This window comes from Schistocerca americana, chromosome X (genome assembly GCF_021461395.2).
Source record: "Schistocerca americana isolate TAMUIC-IGC-003095 chromosome X, iqSchAmer2.1, whole genome shotgun sequence".
NCBI lineage: Eukaryota > Metazoa > Arthropoda > Insecta > Orthoptera > Acrididae > Schistocerca > Schistocerca americana.
Window position 1 is genome coordinate 387,614,344 of NC_060130.1, and position 18,235 is coordinate 387,632,578.

Sequence of the window (18,235 nt, forward strand, 5' to 3'; positions counted from 1 at the left end):
ACGCAACAGTATTTCACGTACACTTGTGCTGATATAATTATTACAAACTAAAATTAATTGCAAAGTATGAAAAACTGTGCATGCAAAGAGTCTACAGACTTATTTCAATGATTCAGGCATCCTGATCTGGACCAAGAAGAAAATGGAAACAAAAGTGATTCATGACAACATATTTGTATAAAATAGGTTTTGTTCATCTTGCAGTGTCAAAGTAAGAACTCCAGCTTTTGATGATAATCTCAACTGACTTCATCATCAGCAACTGATTAACATAACTGCTGCTGTGATGACCTCACACAATGCGCAACAATCAGTCTATTATCAGTTAACATGTCATTCTGGCATCATCTGGAAAACTTTTTATAAATTCCTGCACGGGAACAGCCTGTGGCCAACAAAGCAACCTTAATGAGCTTACAATGTTTTGCCAACAGATACTATCACTTGTACTTTGTGGCTGATAAAGTAGCTTCGAAGCAGTCTCAGTTTTCAGTTCACTGATTGTGTCCCAATTTTGCTTGTAGGTCTTTATATTTATAAAATTAAATCACTTTATTATATTTTAGTGAAGTATAGATAATTAACAATAATCTGCCTCCAGTTTAACTGACTTTACTGTTAATCACTGTGAAATGAGGTATGGTACTTCAGTATTTACTTGACACTTCTAGCAAATAGTTTCAAAATTTTATTATTGAACTCAGTAAATAGTTTTAATCGCCATTCTTGCTTCTGTATCATATTTTTACATGCTTGTATAACCATTGCAACGTTGTGATGCACTGAGGTGACCAAAGTCATAGGACAGCAATATGCACATACACAGATGGCGCTAGTATCGCGTACACAGGATATAGAAGGGCAGTGCATTGCCGGAGCTGTCATTTGTACTCAGGTGAGTCATCGGAAAAGGTTTATGATGTGATTATGGCCACATGACAACAATTAGCAGACTTTGAACATGGAATGATTGTTGAAGCTAGAAGCATGGGGCATTCCATTTCGGAAATTGTTAGGGATTTCAATATTCCGAGATCCACAGTGTCAAAGGCATGCAGAGAATACCAAATTTCAGCTATTATTTCTCACCATGGACAACACAGTGGCCAATGGCCTTCACTCAATGACCGAGAGCAGTAGTGTTTGCATAGGGTTGTCACTGCAAACAGACAAGTAACACTGTGTGAAATAACTGCAGAAATCAATGTGGGAGATATGATGAATATATGTTTTAAGACAGTTCTGCAAAGTCCCTTGCAGAACAGCAAGGCATAAGCTGCAGTGCCTCTTCTGGGCCCCTGACCATATGGGATCGTCTGGTCAGATGAGTTCCAATTTCAGTTGGTAAAACCTGACGGTAAGATTTGAGTGTGGTACAGACCCCATGAAGCCAAGGACCCAGGCTGTCAACAAGACACTGTGTAAGCTGGTGGTGGTTCCATAATGGTGTGAGTATGTTTACACAGAACGGATTGGGTTATCTGGTCCAACTGAAACTATCACTGACTGTAAATGGTTATGTTCGGCTACTTGGAAACCATTTGCAACCATTCATGACTTCATGTTCCCAAACTATGATGGAATTGTTACCAGGCCACAACTGTTCACGATTTGTTAGAACTTTCTGGACAATTCAAGCGAATGACTTGACCACCTCTGTCACCCGACACGAATCCCATAAAACAGTTATGGGACATAATCTAGAGGTAAGTTTGTGCACAAAATTCTGCACTGGCAACACTTTCACAACTGTGGATGGCTAAAGAGACAGTCTGGCTCAGTATTTCTGCACACTATGCTGAACTGCTGCACTACGCCAGCAAAAGAAGGTCCGACATGATATCAGGAGGTATCCCATGACTTTTGTCACCTCAGTGTATAAATAATATTTGTTTACTATTTAGGTAATAATGTCGTGGGGAAAAACAGGTCTTAGCCCTTCTGAGATAGAACAGCTTCTCTTGGAAGATGTGTTCCATGACATCAGTTCCAAGTCTGAGCAACGAGGAAATTCATATGTGGAGGATGCTCTACTGGGATCTTCCAGAGGCACACCAGTGACCACCAAACACAACTGAGTTTTGACAAAGTTCAGTCAAACAATGAAGTATTGGTACATATTTCTAGTTCAGAATCAGATTCTGAAGTTTCTAATATATGGCTGTAGTTTTGCTGTATCGTCTGAAGTTTTCTAAGCAGGGAATGAATCCATGTCAATATAACACTCAAAACATTTTTCCTAGCATTCAGTCCAGGAGTTCCTGTGAATTTGCATTACCCTCTAGACACTTTCTTGCAATTTTTCGCAGAGGAATTTCTTGATATGATGGTTTTAGAATCACATGAGTGTGCATCATAGGGTGGAACTTCACTAAACCTAAAAACAGTGCTGAAAGCTTTATTAGAGATGCTAGCAGTAATGGATTTTCATAGCCTAGCTAGTAGTAGTCTTTACTGGTCATCAGACACCAACTTCCACGTTTCTAGAATTGCTTATGTGATGACTCTGAGAAGGTTATTGAAAATCCCGAGGCACGTTCATTTAAATGGCAACAGTAACACGCCAAAAAGAAATGAATCTATGTCAGATTATACAATGTAAGACTTCTGCTACTGCATTTGAATAAAGTTTTCATGGTAATTCTTCAATCCCAGCAGATATTTATCAACTGACAAAAGCATGGTGGCTTCCAAGGGATGAAGTTCTTTGAAGCCATACATGCCGCTTAAACCTATAAAATGGGGTTTCATAATGTTTATAATATGGAGTGTTTCTATATGTTATATGTTAACACTCAAATTTATTAAAGAAAAACTAAAGCTGATAGTGTACCACTTGGAAAAAATGTTATTCTTTCACCTTCTCTACGTCTTTTCACAATGGAGGATACTGTTTGTTTTTTGATAGTTTTTTGCTAATTTACCACTTTTGTCAAACTGCTATGAATGGGATGTGGAACCATTTTACTCACAAAAAATTTTTTCCAAAAGAAATAGCAACAGCAGATAAAAATTTTAAACTTGGGGAGTTAGATTTGCTATGGCAAGTGACATTTCTCTTTCCAAGTGGAGAGACAGGAAAGAAACGTGTTATACTTTGTAGTAATATGCATAATCCAGAGGAAACAATGTTTGTAAGCAGACAAAACAAGAAAGGGGAAAAAAGAATGTGTTTCTTGTCCTACATCAATTGCAGAATACAGCAGCTACATGGGAGGGGTGGATAAATTTGACCAGCAGCATTCACCATTTTCTCTTGCATGTCTAGGAGCGGATGGATGAAAATTTCCAATTACTTCACTGTGGCAGCAACAGCAAATGTATGTACACTTTATAAAGACATTAACTTTCTCGCTGGGAATACTACACCTTTGTCATGTATACAATTTAGAAATATTCTAGCCAATGAACTAACTAGAAATTTCTGCTCAAAATCAAAAAGGGGCCAACATCCAGCCCAAAAATAGCAATTAGTAGACCAAAATTTCATAAATGAACTACAGGATTCCATGGGATGCAGTTCAGTAATGTGACTGAGTGTACGTCTACAGCCGGTACATCAAAGTGGTGTGCATTTGCAGCACATGAAGCGAACCTACATGTAGAAAGTTAGCATGCATTATTTGCAATGTAGTTTTGTGCAGACAATGCTTTGAGCCCTTCCACCAGCAGAACTACACAACAGAACAAATACGATATATGATTTTATGTATGTATATTTTGTATGCATTTTATGTATGTGTATGCAATAGCAAAAGATGAAAACAAAGATTTGGTTTCTTCTATTTACTGCTATTTTAATAAAAATCCTTATCACAAAGTGCTTAAATCATGAACCACAAATGCAGCACTTCCACAGAATGGACTGTGGTTGATATTTTGCTGAACATAAAAACTAATAGTAATAGTACTACAATATTTTTCAAATCTTAAATATTTTTTGTGCTCATATGATAAATAATCTAACAAATTACGTTTCAATGCACTCCCTTTTTTTTTAAAAAAAAAAGTTTTGCCTTTTAAAAGGCTGATTCTGACACACTTTTATTCATCTTCATTTTATCATTATATTGATGACATATTTATGATCTGGTAACACATTATAGTTCTTCAGCAGTATTTCATTCATATTAGCAGCATGCACATTAGCACTCAATTCACTGTCGAGTTGGAAACAGAAGGAAAGTTGCCATTTTTGGATGTTTTAGTAAACCATACATCAGATGCGCAGCTGCCCATTCTGTATACCTCAAGGCAACATACACTAACTTATTTCTCAGTGTGTAAAGCTTTCCCCAACCAGGTCACAAAATGGAGGTTTTAAATATGCTGATACATAAAGCTACAACAATTTCTGATAAGGGCCATTTGGATTTTGAGATGTTTCTTCTATTACACTCCCTGTTTCTCACAGGGCCACAGCTAGCTAAACAGGTAGCAGACAAGGCGTAAGAAGTATTTTCCAACCACGCACAAAGACAAAAATAGATGCTGCACTCATTTAAGAACAATCTTACCTTCAGGGTCATTGGAATTTTTGACACTCCATGTCAGTGCAAAAGCCACAGAATTGATTAACCTATACTGTTTCCAAATGTATAGAACACTGATTGCACATTTTAAAAAAATGTGGTTTAGATGACTCACTAAACAATTGTGCTTTAGATGAATCACTATATTCTGAGCACAGCATAACAAAATAAACACAAAATTATGTTTGTTGAAAGAAAAATCTGCTCTCACGAATCAACTCATTGAAACAGTCATGGAAAATGTCTTCTCATTTCCTTTGTCATTAATTGGGTGTCCTAAATGAAGTAAATTTGTATGCTGAATGTTTATAACTATTATTATTATTATTATTATTACAACATCACCCCATCAGAACATTCAGGATTGATTACCTTTATAAAAGAACTTTACTTTAAGCTCCTTCAGTCATGTCTTGACAGCACACTAAACATCTATCGCCATGTACTCATAATCTAAATGCCACATAGGCAGTTTGGGAAAAACAGGAATCATGGCTATTTCATTCAGTGCCTAGAAAATTGGCAAATGAGTTTGCTGGTGATGAACCCTTTTCTCATGGAAGCCAGATCATGGAATGCACTTAAAACAGGTTTCTACTTTTTTTCAATTTTGTAAAACCCTCCCCAGAAAACAGGTGTACGCAAAAACTGATATTTCATCTCATTTCCTGCGTATCTTGTATGTAGAAAAAGTTTGTTCTATTTTCAAGAACGGCAGTAGGATAGGAAACAACCCTAGTTTTATGGTAAAAACAAATGGAAGATAAAAAGCCAAATTAGAATCATTCTAATCATTTACAAAAAAAACCATAAGACAGTAAAAAATGCATGCAATTACAACTTACTGCCTCATTATCAAATGATAATCAACAAACAAGGTAGCATACAAAGGTACTCAACCTCACACACACACACACACACACTGTAAATGTACACTAGTATGCCACATAATTTCATGTCATTACTTTTACAGGTTTTAGTAGCAGCATTCTTTCTTAATCAAAATGGATACTGTGAACAAGAAGTTGTCAGGGTGAAATTTTCTTCAGTTTGAGTTCACTTCTAGGGAGGCATAAATGTTTACTGTTCGTGGGCTCCATCCCCGTACGAAAACTGAACATGCCACTATCAAGTTTTGTTTCAGTTAATGGTCAAACATCATCAGGGATTTTTGGGAAACATGAGAGCTGACACCAGTGGCTCCTTGTTCAGCAAACAACTGTGTAGGTGACAGAATTATTTTGCACAGGAGCACCCACAACTATTGGTAAAAATTTGCAAGTTGTTTACAATATTCACTCCAAAAAAACATCGGATGTTAAATGGTAATTGCTACATTTTTTTAATGTTTTTGACTGAGGAACATACTGCCTATTAGAGGCAGTAAGACATAACGTTAACGTATTTTTGCCATTTAGGGAGTGGTTTCTGCTCAGTTAACAATTCTGCTATGTGTGCCTCAACACTCAAAAAGCTTTGGTGAAGGGTTGCATAATAACTACTTTGCACTTCCTTATCAGTTCACGACATTAGTGACACCAAGCTTATTTCTCCCACCATAACTCAAAGCCACTCTTTATCCTTTTAATGCCACATATTTTTCAAAGTGTCATGAAAAAATTGTCATGCAGTTTTACATTAAATATAAAACTTTATAAAATCACGATAGAATTTGAACTATTAAGAAAACGAACTTAATTATTTTTTGATTAGTAAGTAACATCTTTGATTATGGTAATATGCCAAAGCAACATCATTATAAGGAATAAGAGAGAGAGAGAGAGAGAGAGAGAATAGTGCAAACAAAACCAAGAAATCTGCTCTCCTTACCTTATGACCTTTCTTGAAAGAGTGAGCATTAATCCCTTCTGTAACTTTTATGGATACATAATAATCACGAATACTGCCAAATATTTCATCAATTTTACCAATTTGCTCCTTGTTCTCCAAATATATTGGTGCATTAAAATATGGTACATCTTCAATCTCTGATTTGCAAACTATGTCATCTTGGCAAGTGTGGGCGAAGTCCCCAAGTGGAATAACCTGAAAAAGATTTGTGATATTGTCAAAAACATTTAAAAATAGCAAGGGTGAAGACATTCTCATTTAAGGATAGTATGAATATTAGATTAACACACAACTTATCAATGTTTGATTTACATCATACTGACAAAGCAAGAGGACTATAGGATACAGCTGGATTCTTGTACTTTCCATCATTATAACATCATAGTTTCTATTACAAGGATATTGTAGAAGATATAAGTGACAGTGAGAAGGCAGGTACAACTTGGTTTACATTTCCAAGGTCCACGTCTGGTTCTGCTATTAGCTACCCTGCCCACTCACATTAATGTGACCACCTGTCAAAAGCCTGAATAACTACCTTTTCCAGCATGGGCAGCTGCAAGACTTGCAGGAAGAGAGATTCTGAAAGGTACTGACAAGGATGTGGAGCCATGCTGACGTGGTCAGGTGCACGAAGTTTCTCAACTGAGGATCCATGACGCAAACATCCCAATCAAGATGACCCACAGATTCTTGATTGGGTTTAAATCCAGAGATTTTGGTGGCTAGGGAGTACAGAACACACGCATCCTGGTCTCTTTGAAAACACACACACACACACACACACACACACACACAGTGAGCTGTGCAAAACATTGTGTTGTCTTGCTGGTAGATGCCATCGTGCCAAGCAAAAACCAACAGCAAAAAGGGGCAGACATGGTCCCAAAGGATAGATGCATACTTGTGTTGATATATTGTTCATTTGAGACTGACGATATCACCCAGGGAATGTCACAAAAAAACCTTTCCCAGACCTCAGCACTTCCTCCTCTGGCCTGGATCCTTCCAATAATTGTTGCGGGGTGCTTTCTTTCAGATGTTTCATGCCATATACACCAGCAACCATCAGCTAGCTAGAAGATAAAATGAGATCATTTGAACATGCCACCTGTCACAACTCAGTGGACATCCAGTTACAGTACTGCCATGCAAATTCCAGCCTTTGTCGTCAATGGGCAGTGAAACAATTCCAGCCTTTGTCGTCGATCGGCAGTGAAACAATTACCACACCAGAAACATTAATACAGGTACTCCTCAGGGGAGTATATTGGAGCCAATTATGTTCTTAATATATATCTAAGGCTTTCCAGACAATCTAAGATATGGAGGAAAACACTACTGGTGACTGCTCTCCTAGTTGAGGTATCAATTGAAACCCTGAAGAATGTTTATAACTGAGCGGCTTGTAATTAACACTGAATTTAAAGAAAACAAATGGCATGAATTTCAGGTTGATGAGGGATAACAGCTGTCATATTAAACATAAATGACAAATCTATATGGACTGTGCAACACACACAAAAAGGTTGTCAACTGATACGGAATGTACACATGAAGTTAGCGACAAAAACAGTATTATCAGCATGTTAGTCCTCAGCATTCTACTATCACTGTGCAACAGCCAGCGTCTTGTGGTGACAGATAGGGTGATTATAATTAAAGTTAAACTTTCAAACCGCTGCAGAAAGAATACCACTGGACAGAATTCCGTCAAATTGCAATGGAATATTATCGGAGAAGGGAGGAAATATATTGCAGAAAAAAAAAAAAAAAAAAAAAAACACAGTGTGAAACTTGATCAATAGATGATGCTGTATGTGTCAGAATATATAAATGAAAACGCCTGTCATGTGCACAACCCACTGAAGTTGGTATAAACATGCTGGGTACATGGCTTTTCCTCCTTTGCGCGTCTGCGATATTTGTCATGACTCTCTCAATGCACGATCACGCTCTGCTTGTAAAGCTGTATTACAAGAATGATGACTGTGCATACATCACTCTGCAGATGTTCCGAACACTGAAGGGTTTGAAAAAAGGCGTTGGTCCAATGACTGCCATGGGTCTGGAGAAAATGACTCGGAAATTCAAAAAAACAGTTATTTTGGAGTGCAACCTGGTAGAGGGAGGAAACAAATTGACTCGACGTCAGTGGCCACAGCAATGAAGGAGGGGACAAATGGTGGTGTGCAAAAGTGTAGTGCATGGAGAATTGCCCGAACATTGGGCATACCCATGAGCACAGTGCATAAAATTCTACGAAACAACCTCCTTTGGCATCTATTCAAAATCACCCATGTGCACAACTTGCTTCTTGTTGATCTGTCAGGAAGACAGACCTTTGCTTTAGAATTTCTTGCTCGCATGGAAGCGTGGCTCTGGAAGATTTTGTGGACAGACAAAGTCCACTTCCATCTCACAGGATATGTCAATACACAGAATTGTCGAATATGGGCAACGGAAAACCCACACGCAAATCAACCAGTACCACTTCACCCTGAAAACATCACTGTGTGGTGCAGGTTTACAGCATCATTTATCATAGGGCCATATGTTTTCGAAGAGACAGGTGCTTCCGGTCCTATTACCTGTACTGTTACTGGTAAACGCTATGAGTATCTTTTGTGCAACCAGCTCATTCCACCTCTCCAACAGCATGGATGTGATCATTTTTATGCAAGATGGTGCACCTCTGCACACTGTAAATCCAGTTAAGCAGGTGCTGAAGTGCCATTTCGGAAATGCTAGAATTATCAGCTGCCATTTCCCTACAGCCTGGCTGTCCCGATCATCTGATCTTAATCCATGTGACTGGCTGTGGGGCTATCTGAAAGATGATGTGTACAGTGTTCCAACACCAAACTTAGCTGCAATGAAGGCACGCATTGAGCAACATGTTCTGAACGTGACCCCAGAAACACTTCAATCAGAGTTGTGGAACATGCTGTTTCTCGATTTCAGCTTGTTGCAGAAAATGCTGGACAGCATACTGAACATGTTTTGCACCAGTCACAATGAAATTATTAATCCGATTCGATTCTGAATGAAGCTTTTTATGCGGTGTTTGGCCTCAGGATAATTAAAAACCAATCTTCCCCATCTGATGTGATATGACCTTACCGTGGTGGCTGGGCTTACATAACTAACAGTATCACATCTGTACACCCATGCACACTGAGTAGTACAGCATGTTTAATGTCAAACGTACACCGTAGGCATTGTTGTATGATTCATTTGTCATTTGTAGTCCACCACTATTAAATTATGATGCTTACAGCACAATCTATTGCTACATTTTGTAACTATTTATTTTTCTGCTGCCATACTTTTCCCCCTTCTCCGATAATATTCCGTTGCAATTTGACCCCATCAGTGGTGTTATTTCTACAGCAGTTTCAAAGTTTAATTATAATCACCTTGTATTATTCCTCTGAACACACAATTCTTAGCTATGAGATCCTTTTCTGGAGACTGAATGCACAAAATGTGGACACTGTTTTCAACCTACAAAAGAGGGTCATAAAATCAATAAGTAAAAGTCATGGCCGACTGTAAGGCAATATTTAAGAATATGGATAGTATCACTGCACCAAATGAGTCCATACAGCTATCATTTGTGGAAAAAAAGCTTTTCTACCAGAGATTAAAATTGCATGTTTTCCCAATGAGATGAGAAAGACAACTAAAATGCATTTATTTAAAAAGGCAGTCAAAATCTACCCTTTAAATCATATGCATACTACATAACTAAATATTACTTTCAAGGAGATCACTGTTACTAATCACCACTCATTTCATCCATATTTATGGCATATGCAAGGCTTTGTCAGAAACAAAAGTGACAGAAGTGTCAGCTCCAGATGGCCAAGCATTTAGAAAATGTGTCATTTTTGGCACATGTCGTGCGAAGCACAAGCTGTTTATGTTGGTGTAGTTTTCAGGCAGTGGTTGGTGCAGCGGAGACAGTACAGAACAGTAATCCATGGGTCATGGGGTTGAGTCCTTACACACAAACTTTTCCCCCATTTTAAGTTTTTACATTGCCTGCACTGCAAATAAATCAAAATACTGCACTATGTATTTTATTTATTAACATTTTCGTTAGAGGTGTGACCAGAAAGGGCGAAGGAAGATTTGGGATTGCAAATAAATTTCCGAGAAGGGATTGCAGTTAAAGCATACAGAACTTCATATTCAATTAGTTTCATTTTGACCTTCGAGCAGCCCTTGGCAGCTGCATCTGAGCAATAAGTTTTCGGAGCAGGTAGTGTCGGCCCAATGGCTAGTGGAGACAATGCTAGCTACTGCTATGGAGCTCATTTGCTTGCTATCTTGCAAATGAGTAACATGAATTTTTTGCAAATATTGTAAGAACACAGCAACAATCTCGTAAAAAATATTGATTCTGCCAAAAATGTTTGACAGTACAAGTGAAAATATTATTGTTTCTGGAATTGCTACAAGAACAGGTGCCACACAATGAGAGCATCAACAGCAAAGCATTGAAATGACTGAAAATGGTGCTGGATGCTAGGTTACATCAGGGACAGTCACATGTGCAATGCTCTCACTAACTTGTGGAGTTCTGTCACCTGACTGCACACTTCTCCCACTATCACAGCCATGTTCTCTGAGGGGGGCAGAGGAGTAAACTGAATGCAACACTTTTAGATGGCAATGCAATAATGTAAGGAACACTAAATGTCTTGTAGGCAGCTCAGTTTTGTACTTCATAACAACAAAAATCATAAACAAAACAGTTTTCTGTATTATTTAATTATTTTTGGAGCACTGAAGACATAATATTATTTATATCTGGTACAAACTGTTGGCATACACGAAGACATAGACAATTTCGCAGGTTTTTGTCACTTGCATTGTCATGTATTCATGGCCGAATTAGTTCCACAATCCAAAAAAGCCTCTCGCACACACATGCTGATTGAAACATTGTATCATGTTTGTCAACCTCATTAGGGAGATGTGGAAACTCTTCTCAAGGAAAACAATGTAGAACTCTTGGATAGTTCTAATGTAAAACAATTAATCTTTAAAATGCGAACTACATTACAAATTGATCACTTCCTACTGCACACAAAATAGTGCAGCCAGCCCACTGAAAGTGAGAGATCTGCAATCCACTCTGGATGTTCTAATTTTTGTTCTTGCTTTCCTTTTTTGCTTAGAAACCCAACAATAGTGGGTCTAAACTCGAAAAACTGTTCCAGGCATGCCCCTTGGCTTAACCAATGTTCTAACAACTAAGTATTAGGGCGTGCCGAAAAGTAACACCTCTGAATTTTTTATGTGAAAACCCTTACGGCTTTTTAAATAAAACTAATGTTACTACCATTCTACATCTTTACTCTTCATGTCTACATATTTTGCAGGCTGCTTGTGCTAGAGGGCTCCGAATTGAAGCGTGTAACATTGTAGTGCATAACACAATTATGCCTGTACGTGAGAAACAGCGTGCTGTAATTGGGGTTCTTATTTTAAGAGTTTGTCCATACATGGAGCAGCCTCTCCTTTAGCATGACAATGGCAGACCCCACACGAGTGCTGCGACATCGGCAACAACCCAGTGCCTTGAGTTCACTAACATCAATCATCCTCTATACAGTCTCAACTTGGCCCCACCGGATTTCCTTCGAGAATTTTACTTTGGTAATGGTGAAGCGTGCAAGCAGAGGTGAAGCTGTGGCTCCAACATCAAAAGCAAACATTCTACTGTGATGATACTGGCAAACTGATCTCTTGTCGGGAGAAATGTGTTTTTAGTCAGGGTGACTATTTTGAGAAATAAATGTGTAGACATGAAAAACAAAGATGAAGAATGTTAACAACACTTGTTTTATTTAAATAGCTTTAAGACTTTGCAGACAAAAAATTCTGACGCATTACTTTCCAGCACTTCCTTGTACGTATGAATGTTTACTACCTAATGTGCAATGTTAGTCTGTGGAATCCAATGTATGAAAGGCATAATGTAAAATAACTAATATTTATATCAACACAATAATATCTTTAACTCTGTCCTTCAGCCACATGAAGATATTGTTAGATGGAGTTTGTCTGGCACTTTTAAAAAATACATTTCACCAGATTATGGGAATTCATTACAGGCTTACAATTGTTGATGTAGGTAAAGTATACAGTTATATGAGGGTAGCTACAACACGCACTGCTCACTGTCATCCCAGATTTTCTTATCCTCAGCTATTGAATTATCCTAGGTACTTTCCTCTAATCCCGTGAATCACACTATTTAAGTTACTGTTTCATGATGCTTCATTTACTACATTCAAACCCAATTTCTGTCATACCCTCATTACAGTTGTTGTTGAAGTTAAACATCTGGAAATCTGAAAAAAAAGTCTTTTTCTGCTATGGAAACAGTGTAACTGGAATCTTTTTCTGAAAGTGTTCTGAAAAATTTTATCTCATCATATTTATCAAGGAGTGGGTTGTTACACAAATTTCAATTTAAAAAGTCAAAATTTATATATGTAACTCTGTATGTAGGAATATCACTAAATTCAGTATAGAAGGGCATTGATGCATGTTAGGGAGAACAGCCCACTTGGGCAAAAGTAGTATTTGCACATGGGGATTAGTTCTGAGCAAAGTACTTCTTGTGCTGTACTTTCACCTTGTGTTTCTCATGAAACAGTCTAATCAGTTGTATGGTATACACAAATATTGAATAGGTCAACAGGCGTTTGGACTGTGATAGATCTGATAAAAGGACTGGAGTTACTGCTTCTGAATATGCACCTACGTAATCTGGCCAATATACTGCAGAAAAAAAAGTGTTCATTGTCTCAAATTCACTTCTGACAGAGGTTCTCTGCAACTAAAACTGAACAGACGTTATCCCCGGGCTAGCTGTAGCCCCATTATTGTTTGTTAATTCTAAACCAATGTCCTGAAGACCACTGCAGTTGCAGTTTTGTAAATATCTCGAAGAACAGCAGGATGCCAATGACAACTTCATAAACATTTTTAGATGCTCCGATGAAGCCGTATCCACATGTGAGGGTATCTTCAATATGCCCAACACCCACCACATCATATCTCCCATGACCATGAATATCAGGTCAACTTTAACATCAATATACGGGTGAGAATATGGGGAGACAGTCAATATCTGGCCGAAAACAGACATCTTGAGAAATGTGGGTGTAGTAGAATTATAGGTATTATAGCTTAAACATAGGAACCAACCAGGGCATAAACAGTTTATTTACATTTAGCCATCACCAATTACACATTTTTAAAAAATCCATTGTCAGATGGCTCTTACTAGCTTTTATTTGACAATTCATTGCTTTCTCATCATAAACTATTTCTGCAATAAAAGGTTTAAAACTCAACATATACACATAAAAAAAGAAAAAAAACCATTTGCTATTTGAGGAATCATACAGAAAATGTTCTCAAAAGTTAATTACTAAATAACTGGCAAAAACTTTTGTGGTGGATCTTCTTGAGTGATCCTCATTTGTTGAATATTTCTTTGTAAGTTTTTAAAATTTCACAAGTCATGCACTATGTATGTATGTATTTATGTACATACATACTGTATAATTAACTGATTATTAGTTTAAAAAAGTATCATTTCAATTTTTAGGGTACAACACACTATGATCAACATTCATATGTGACCCAGTTTCACACAGGGAACAAAAATCAGTTCCGAAGATGCCCTACACCTCAACAACTTAAGTAAATCACGTTCGCCACTCATCTCTATCATATTTTAGCAGGTTGCTATACTGCTAAACAATCATGGGGCAGATGTAGATTCAGATCATAATTCATTAGTTATCAATTGTACATTAAAACTGAAGAAATTGCAGAAAGGTAACAAATTAAGAACCTAGATAAATTGTCAGAAGCATAGGTTGTTGAGTTTCAAAGGGAGCATTAGGCAAACAGGCAACATTTGACTGAAACATGGGCAACAGATACAACAGGAAACAAATGGACAAATTCAAGAGATGAAACAGAGAAGGCAGCAGAGGATCAAATAGGCAATAAGACAAGGCCCAGTAGATATCCTTGGATAACACGAGATACTGAATTTAACCAAAGAAATCCAAGATGATATAACAACATGAATATTGGGAAAGATCCTTTGGTTTCTGAAGAAATGTAGGCAATACTGAACCTACGACATAAATTAAAAGACAGGGTGAAGAAAGCAAACATATGTTTATACTATTTGTAGATGTAAATAAAGGTCTTGGCAGTGTTTACTGGAAAACACTCTTCCAAGTTCTGAATGTAGCAGTGAGAAAATGGGAGAGCTAAATGTTATCTACAACTTGTACAGAAATAGACTGCAGTCAGAAGTGTCAACAGACATGAAAGGGAAGCAGTAGTTGAGGAAGGATTGAGACAGGGTTATAGCCTCTCCCTGCTGTTATTCAACCTGTATGCTGAGTGAGCAGTGAGGCAAACCAACAAGAAGTTCAGAAAGAAGGAGAAGAAATAAAAATGCTAAGGTTTGCCAACGAATTTGCAACTGTGTCAGAGATGACAAAGAAATTGGAAAATCAGTTGAACGGATTTGATAGCATCTTAAAAAGGTAAGAAGAATATCAACAAAATTAAAACAAAGGTGATGGAATGTAGTTGATGATTTGTTGGTTGGTTGGTTGGTTGAGGGTTAAGGGGCTAAAAAGCAAGTTCAAATGTCCTTTGATCCAGGAGTAGTTCATCCAAAATTAGAGATGCCTGCAAAGTACATGTACTGATGAAGGTACAGAGGAGTAGTAAGATCGAGGCATTGAAGCCAATGCTGATGCCAGAGTTGAGAAAGAATTTATGAAGAAGTGTATGTATTGGGCTGATAAGTAGGTCTGAGCAGATGAGGGGTCTCCCAGGGCTCATCATATGATGAGAAAAGCCTCAGAGCGCATCCAACATCTGACAGCCCAATAAAGGGCAAAGATAGTTACAGAGAAACAATATCTTCTAGTTGGTAGAACCAGAACAGTAAAAGCGAGATGGCTAAAAATATAATCAACATCAGCTGGACCACCAATAACAAAAACAAGAGGAGACAAATACCAGTAGGTGCGGCAGCAGATGGGCACCCTGGGGTTCCACATGCGGGAGAGTCGTTCAACCCATAGCCGTCCCCCTCCTGTCCTGGTGTAGTCAAGGCATTAAAGAGCACCCACTATTCACCAGAGTGCTGCCTCTAAAATACAAAATAGGGCGTGGCAGAAAAGGAGACAAACCACATCTAAAAGAAATTAAAACACAGTAAGAGAGGGGTGAAAGAGTGAGTTGGTCAAAGAGGTAGGGTCAAAGGTCCCCTAGACACAGCATTCCACAGGAGACACCCCAATCACCGAGAAAACTGAGACCCATTTCAACTGTCTGTGAATCGTCTACCAGTATCGGAGGCAGAGAATTCAAAAGGCCATGCTTAACGCGGAGGGCTAGGAGAAGGGGCCATTCCTCCATGATATGAACTACTGTCCGTAAGGTTCCACATGAACAATGTAAGGGTGGCTCATTATGAAAACAAAGCTATGGGTTAGCCTGGTATGACCAATTCAGAGGCTACAGAAAATGGTGGATTCCTTCTGGGAGGAATGGAATGAAGAGTGGCATGCGGCGGTAGTCTCCCTGATAATGCAAAGTTCATTAGAGGGGGCAGTAGCCAACCAGATTTCATTCCATCTCCAGGTGGGGAGAGGCCTTATTTGCACTCACAAACCTGCACCTGGGGCCGGCAAGGTGAATGGGGGTCAAGTAACTGCTCCTCTAGCCAAAGAGTGAGCCAGTTCATTCCCTGGGTTACCTACATTACTTGGGACTCAGAGAGACAACTGTGCAGTCAGTATGACTAAGTTCAGTGGAAAGGTCATGAATAGCACACACCACACGGTGACAAAAGAGTATCATGGGTCAATGGTCTGAAGACTTCTCATTTAGTCACTACATATTAAACTGCGGTCAAGGGAAGCCCATTTAATAACATGGAAGGTCCTGTTAATGGTTATCAGCTCTGCTGCAAAAATCCTACATATTCCTGCCAACAAATGGTGTGCCGGATCACCAGGAGATATAAAAGCATATCCAGTCTTATCCAAAGTTTTAGAGCTGTCAGGGTAGAAGAGGGTAGCATCCAGAACTACTGAAGAACTGAACGTAACAGATGCCGAAAGATGCTGAGGGGCAACTGAGACTTTAGGACCTTGGAACAGATTGGTCCAAATTTGTGGCTTGGGCTCCACCGAAGGGGAGGTGCGTGAGAAAACATGGGGAGCACCTTCCAGAGAGGAGAGCCAGAGATCATGGCAGCGGGCTGTGGGGGACATTCCAGCTGGTAATCACACCCAAGGATGGAAATTAGGAAGTTGATAGCCCTAGTATCCAAAAAGAATGGGATACACTGGATGATCAGGGTGATTATATAGGAGACCAAGAATTGGTACCATTGGAATTTGAAGAGGGAAGATACCCACTTCGGCAACAAAACCGTCTACAAGCCTAGTCTGGAAGGTGCCTAAGGCCAAACAATGTCGACAATGATGGACAGGCTCTGTAGCTAAATCAAACATTTTTAAAAGATTGAATGCTACAAAATTTTGGTTTTAGCTTTTACCTACATTTTTTACTATGATAATTTAGAGTTTAGCTTTTATAGTTTCTTTACAGTATAATGAATAATAGGTACACTGCGATGATAGACTCAAATATTTAATTACAGTTTATAGAGTTGTTAGAAAGAAAGAAAACATTTATAGGATACCACATAATCACTTGTTATTTCATCATACCTACAGATTAGTCACCTTCGAGCCTCAGTGTCCAAGCTGCTATAATGTCACGTGTCAAGATCAAAACTCTAGGGAAAGTCCCTTGCTCTACACATGCAACTGATCACCGTGTCTTGCTCTAACAGTGTAGTGTATCTAAACTAGAATTCTTTTCTTGGTAATTCAGTAAGACTGTTCTTGTTTGTCATGATCAGATCACTGGATATATAGTTGCCTTGATGCTTTCAGTTGCTGAAAGTTCATGCAGTTTTATGGGTTGGCTTCAGCCAGTTGCTGATAACAAAACATGAGCATCTTGCAAATATTGCAAATGTGAAATTAATTCCAAAGTTAGTGACTGTAAAGCTCACACTAAAAGAAATAAACATAAAAAATTTGTGTATTCCTTTTTTAGTAAATGTCAGACAGTAATAGTTTTCATTTCTGCATTCACTTCATTAGGAATACATGAAACGAAAGCTAAACACTGTGCCCTACTATCGTGTACCATTCATCTGAACTCTACAAAAGTGCTTTCACAGAAAGTAAACATTCTGGTATTCACTTACATTGTTCCATGTGTGCTAAAACAATTAAGGAAAAGAAGTGCTAGCACTTACTTCCTCCATGACCTAGTTAAAGATATTAGTGATCAAACATTTAGTATAACAACAGGTTAATCAACTGACATCACAATGGTTAAACCTTTAACAGTAGTTATACAGTACTTCAGTCATAGCCATGGAAAAATTATATCTAGATTGCTGCTAATTGTATAAGCTCCCAGAAATGCACTTCAAATGACCCGCATGCACACTAATTACTGAATAGCAGCTACTTCTACTTCCTCAGTGGAAATTAATATGGAGGAGGATGAAGAAAAAACATATTTTGAAAACTTATAGGTGAGTGAGTGTGTATATAATGTCGAGCTTTTAATTTAACTATTTTGAGCTGCTAATTAGTTACTTTTTGGCTTCTTTTTATCTTTCATTTAGCATCTTTCCATGGATACGAGTTGGCAACACTCCACCCCAAGAGGTGTGGACAAGGAAGCAGACAATGTTA

The 18,235-nt window shown here is 38.3% G+C and overlaps 1 protein-coding gene across 2 annotated transcripts in view; it reads right to left on the reverse strand.

Annotated features, from left to right (window-relative positions):
* Positions 1-18,235, reverse strand: part of LOC124555540 (probable H/ACA ribonucleoprotein complex subunit 1) — a 71,182-nt gene that overhangs the window by 6,762 nt on the left and 46,185 nt on the right. For both annotated transcript variants that reach the window (XM_047129496.1, XM_047129495.1), the window contains exon 4: positions 6,363-6,578. In XM_047129496.1, coding sequence (XP_046985452.1) covers positions 6,363-6,578 — 216 coding nt within the window. The remainder of the gene's footprint in view (positions 1-6,362; positions 6,579-18,235) is intronic.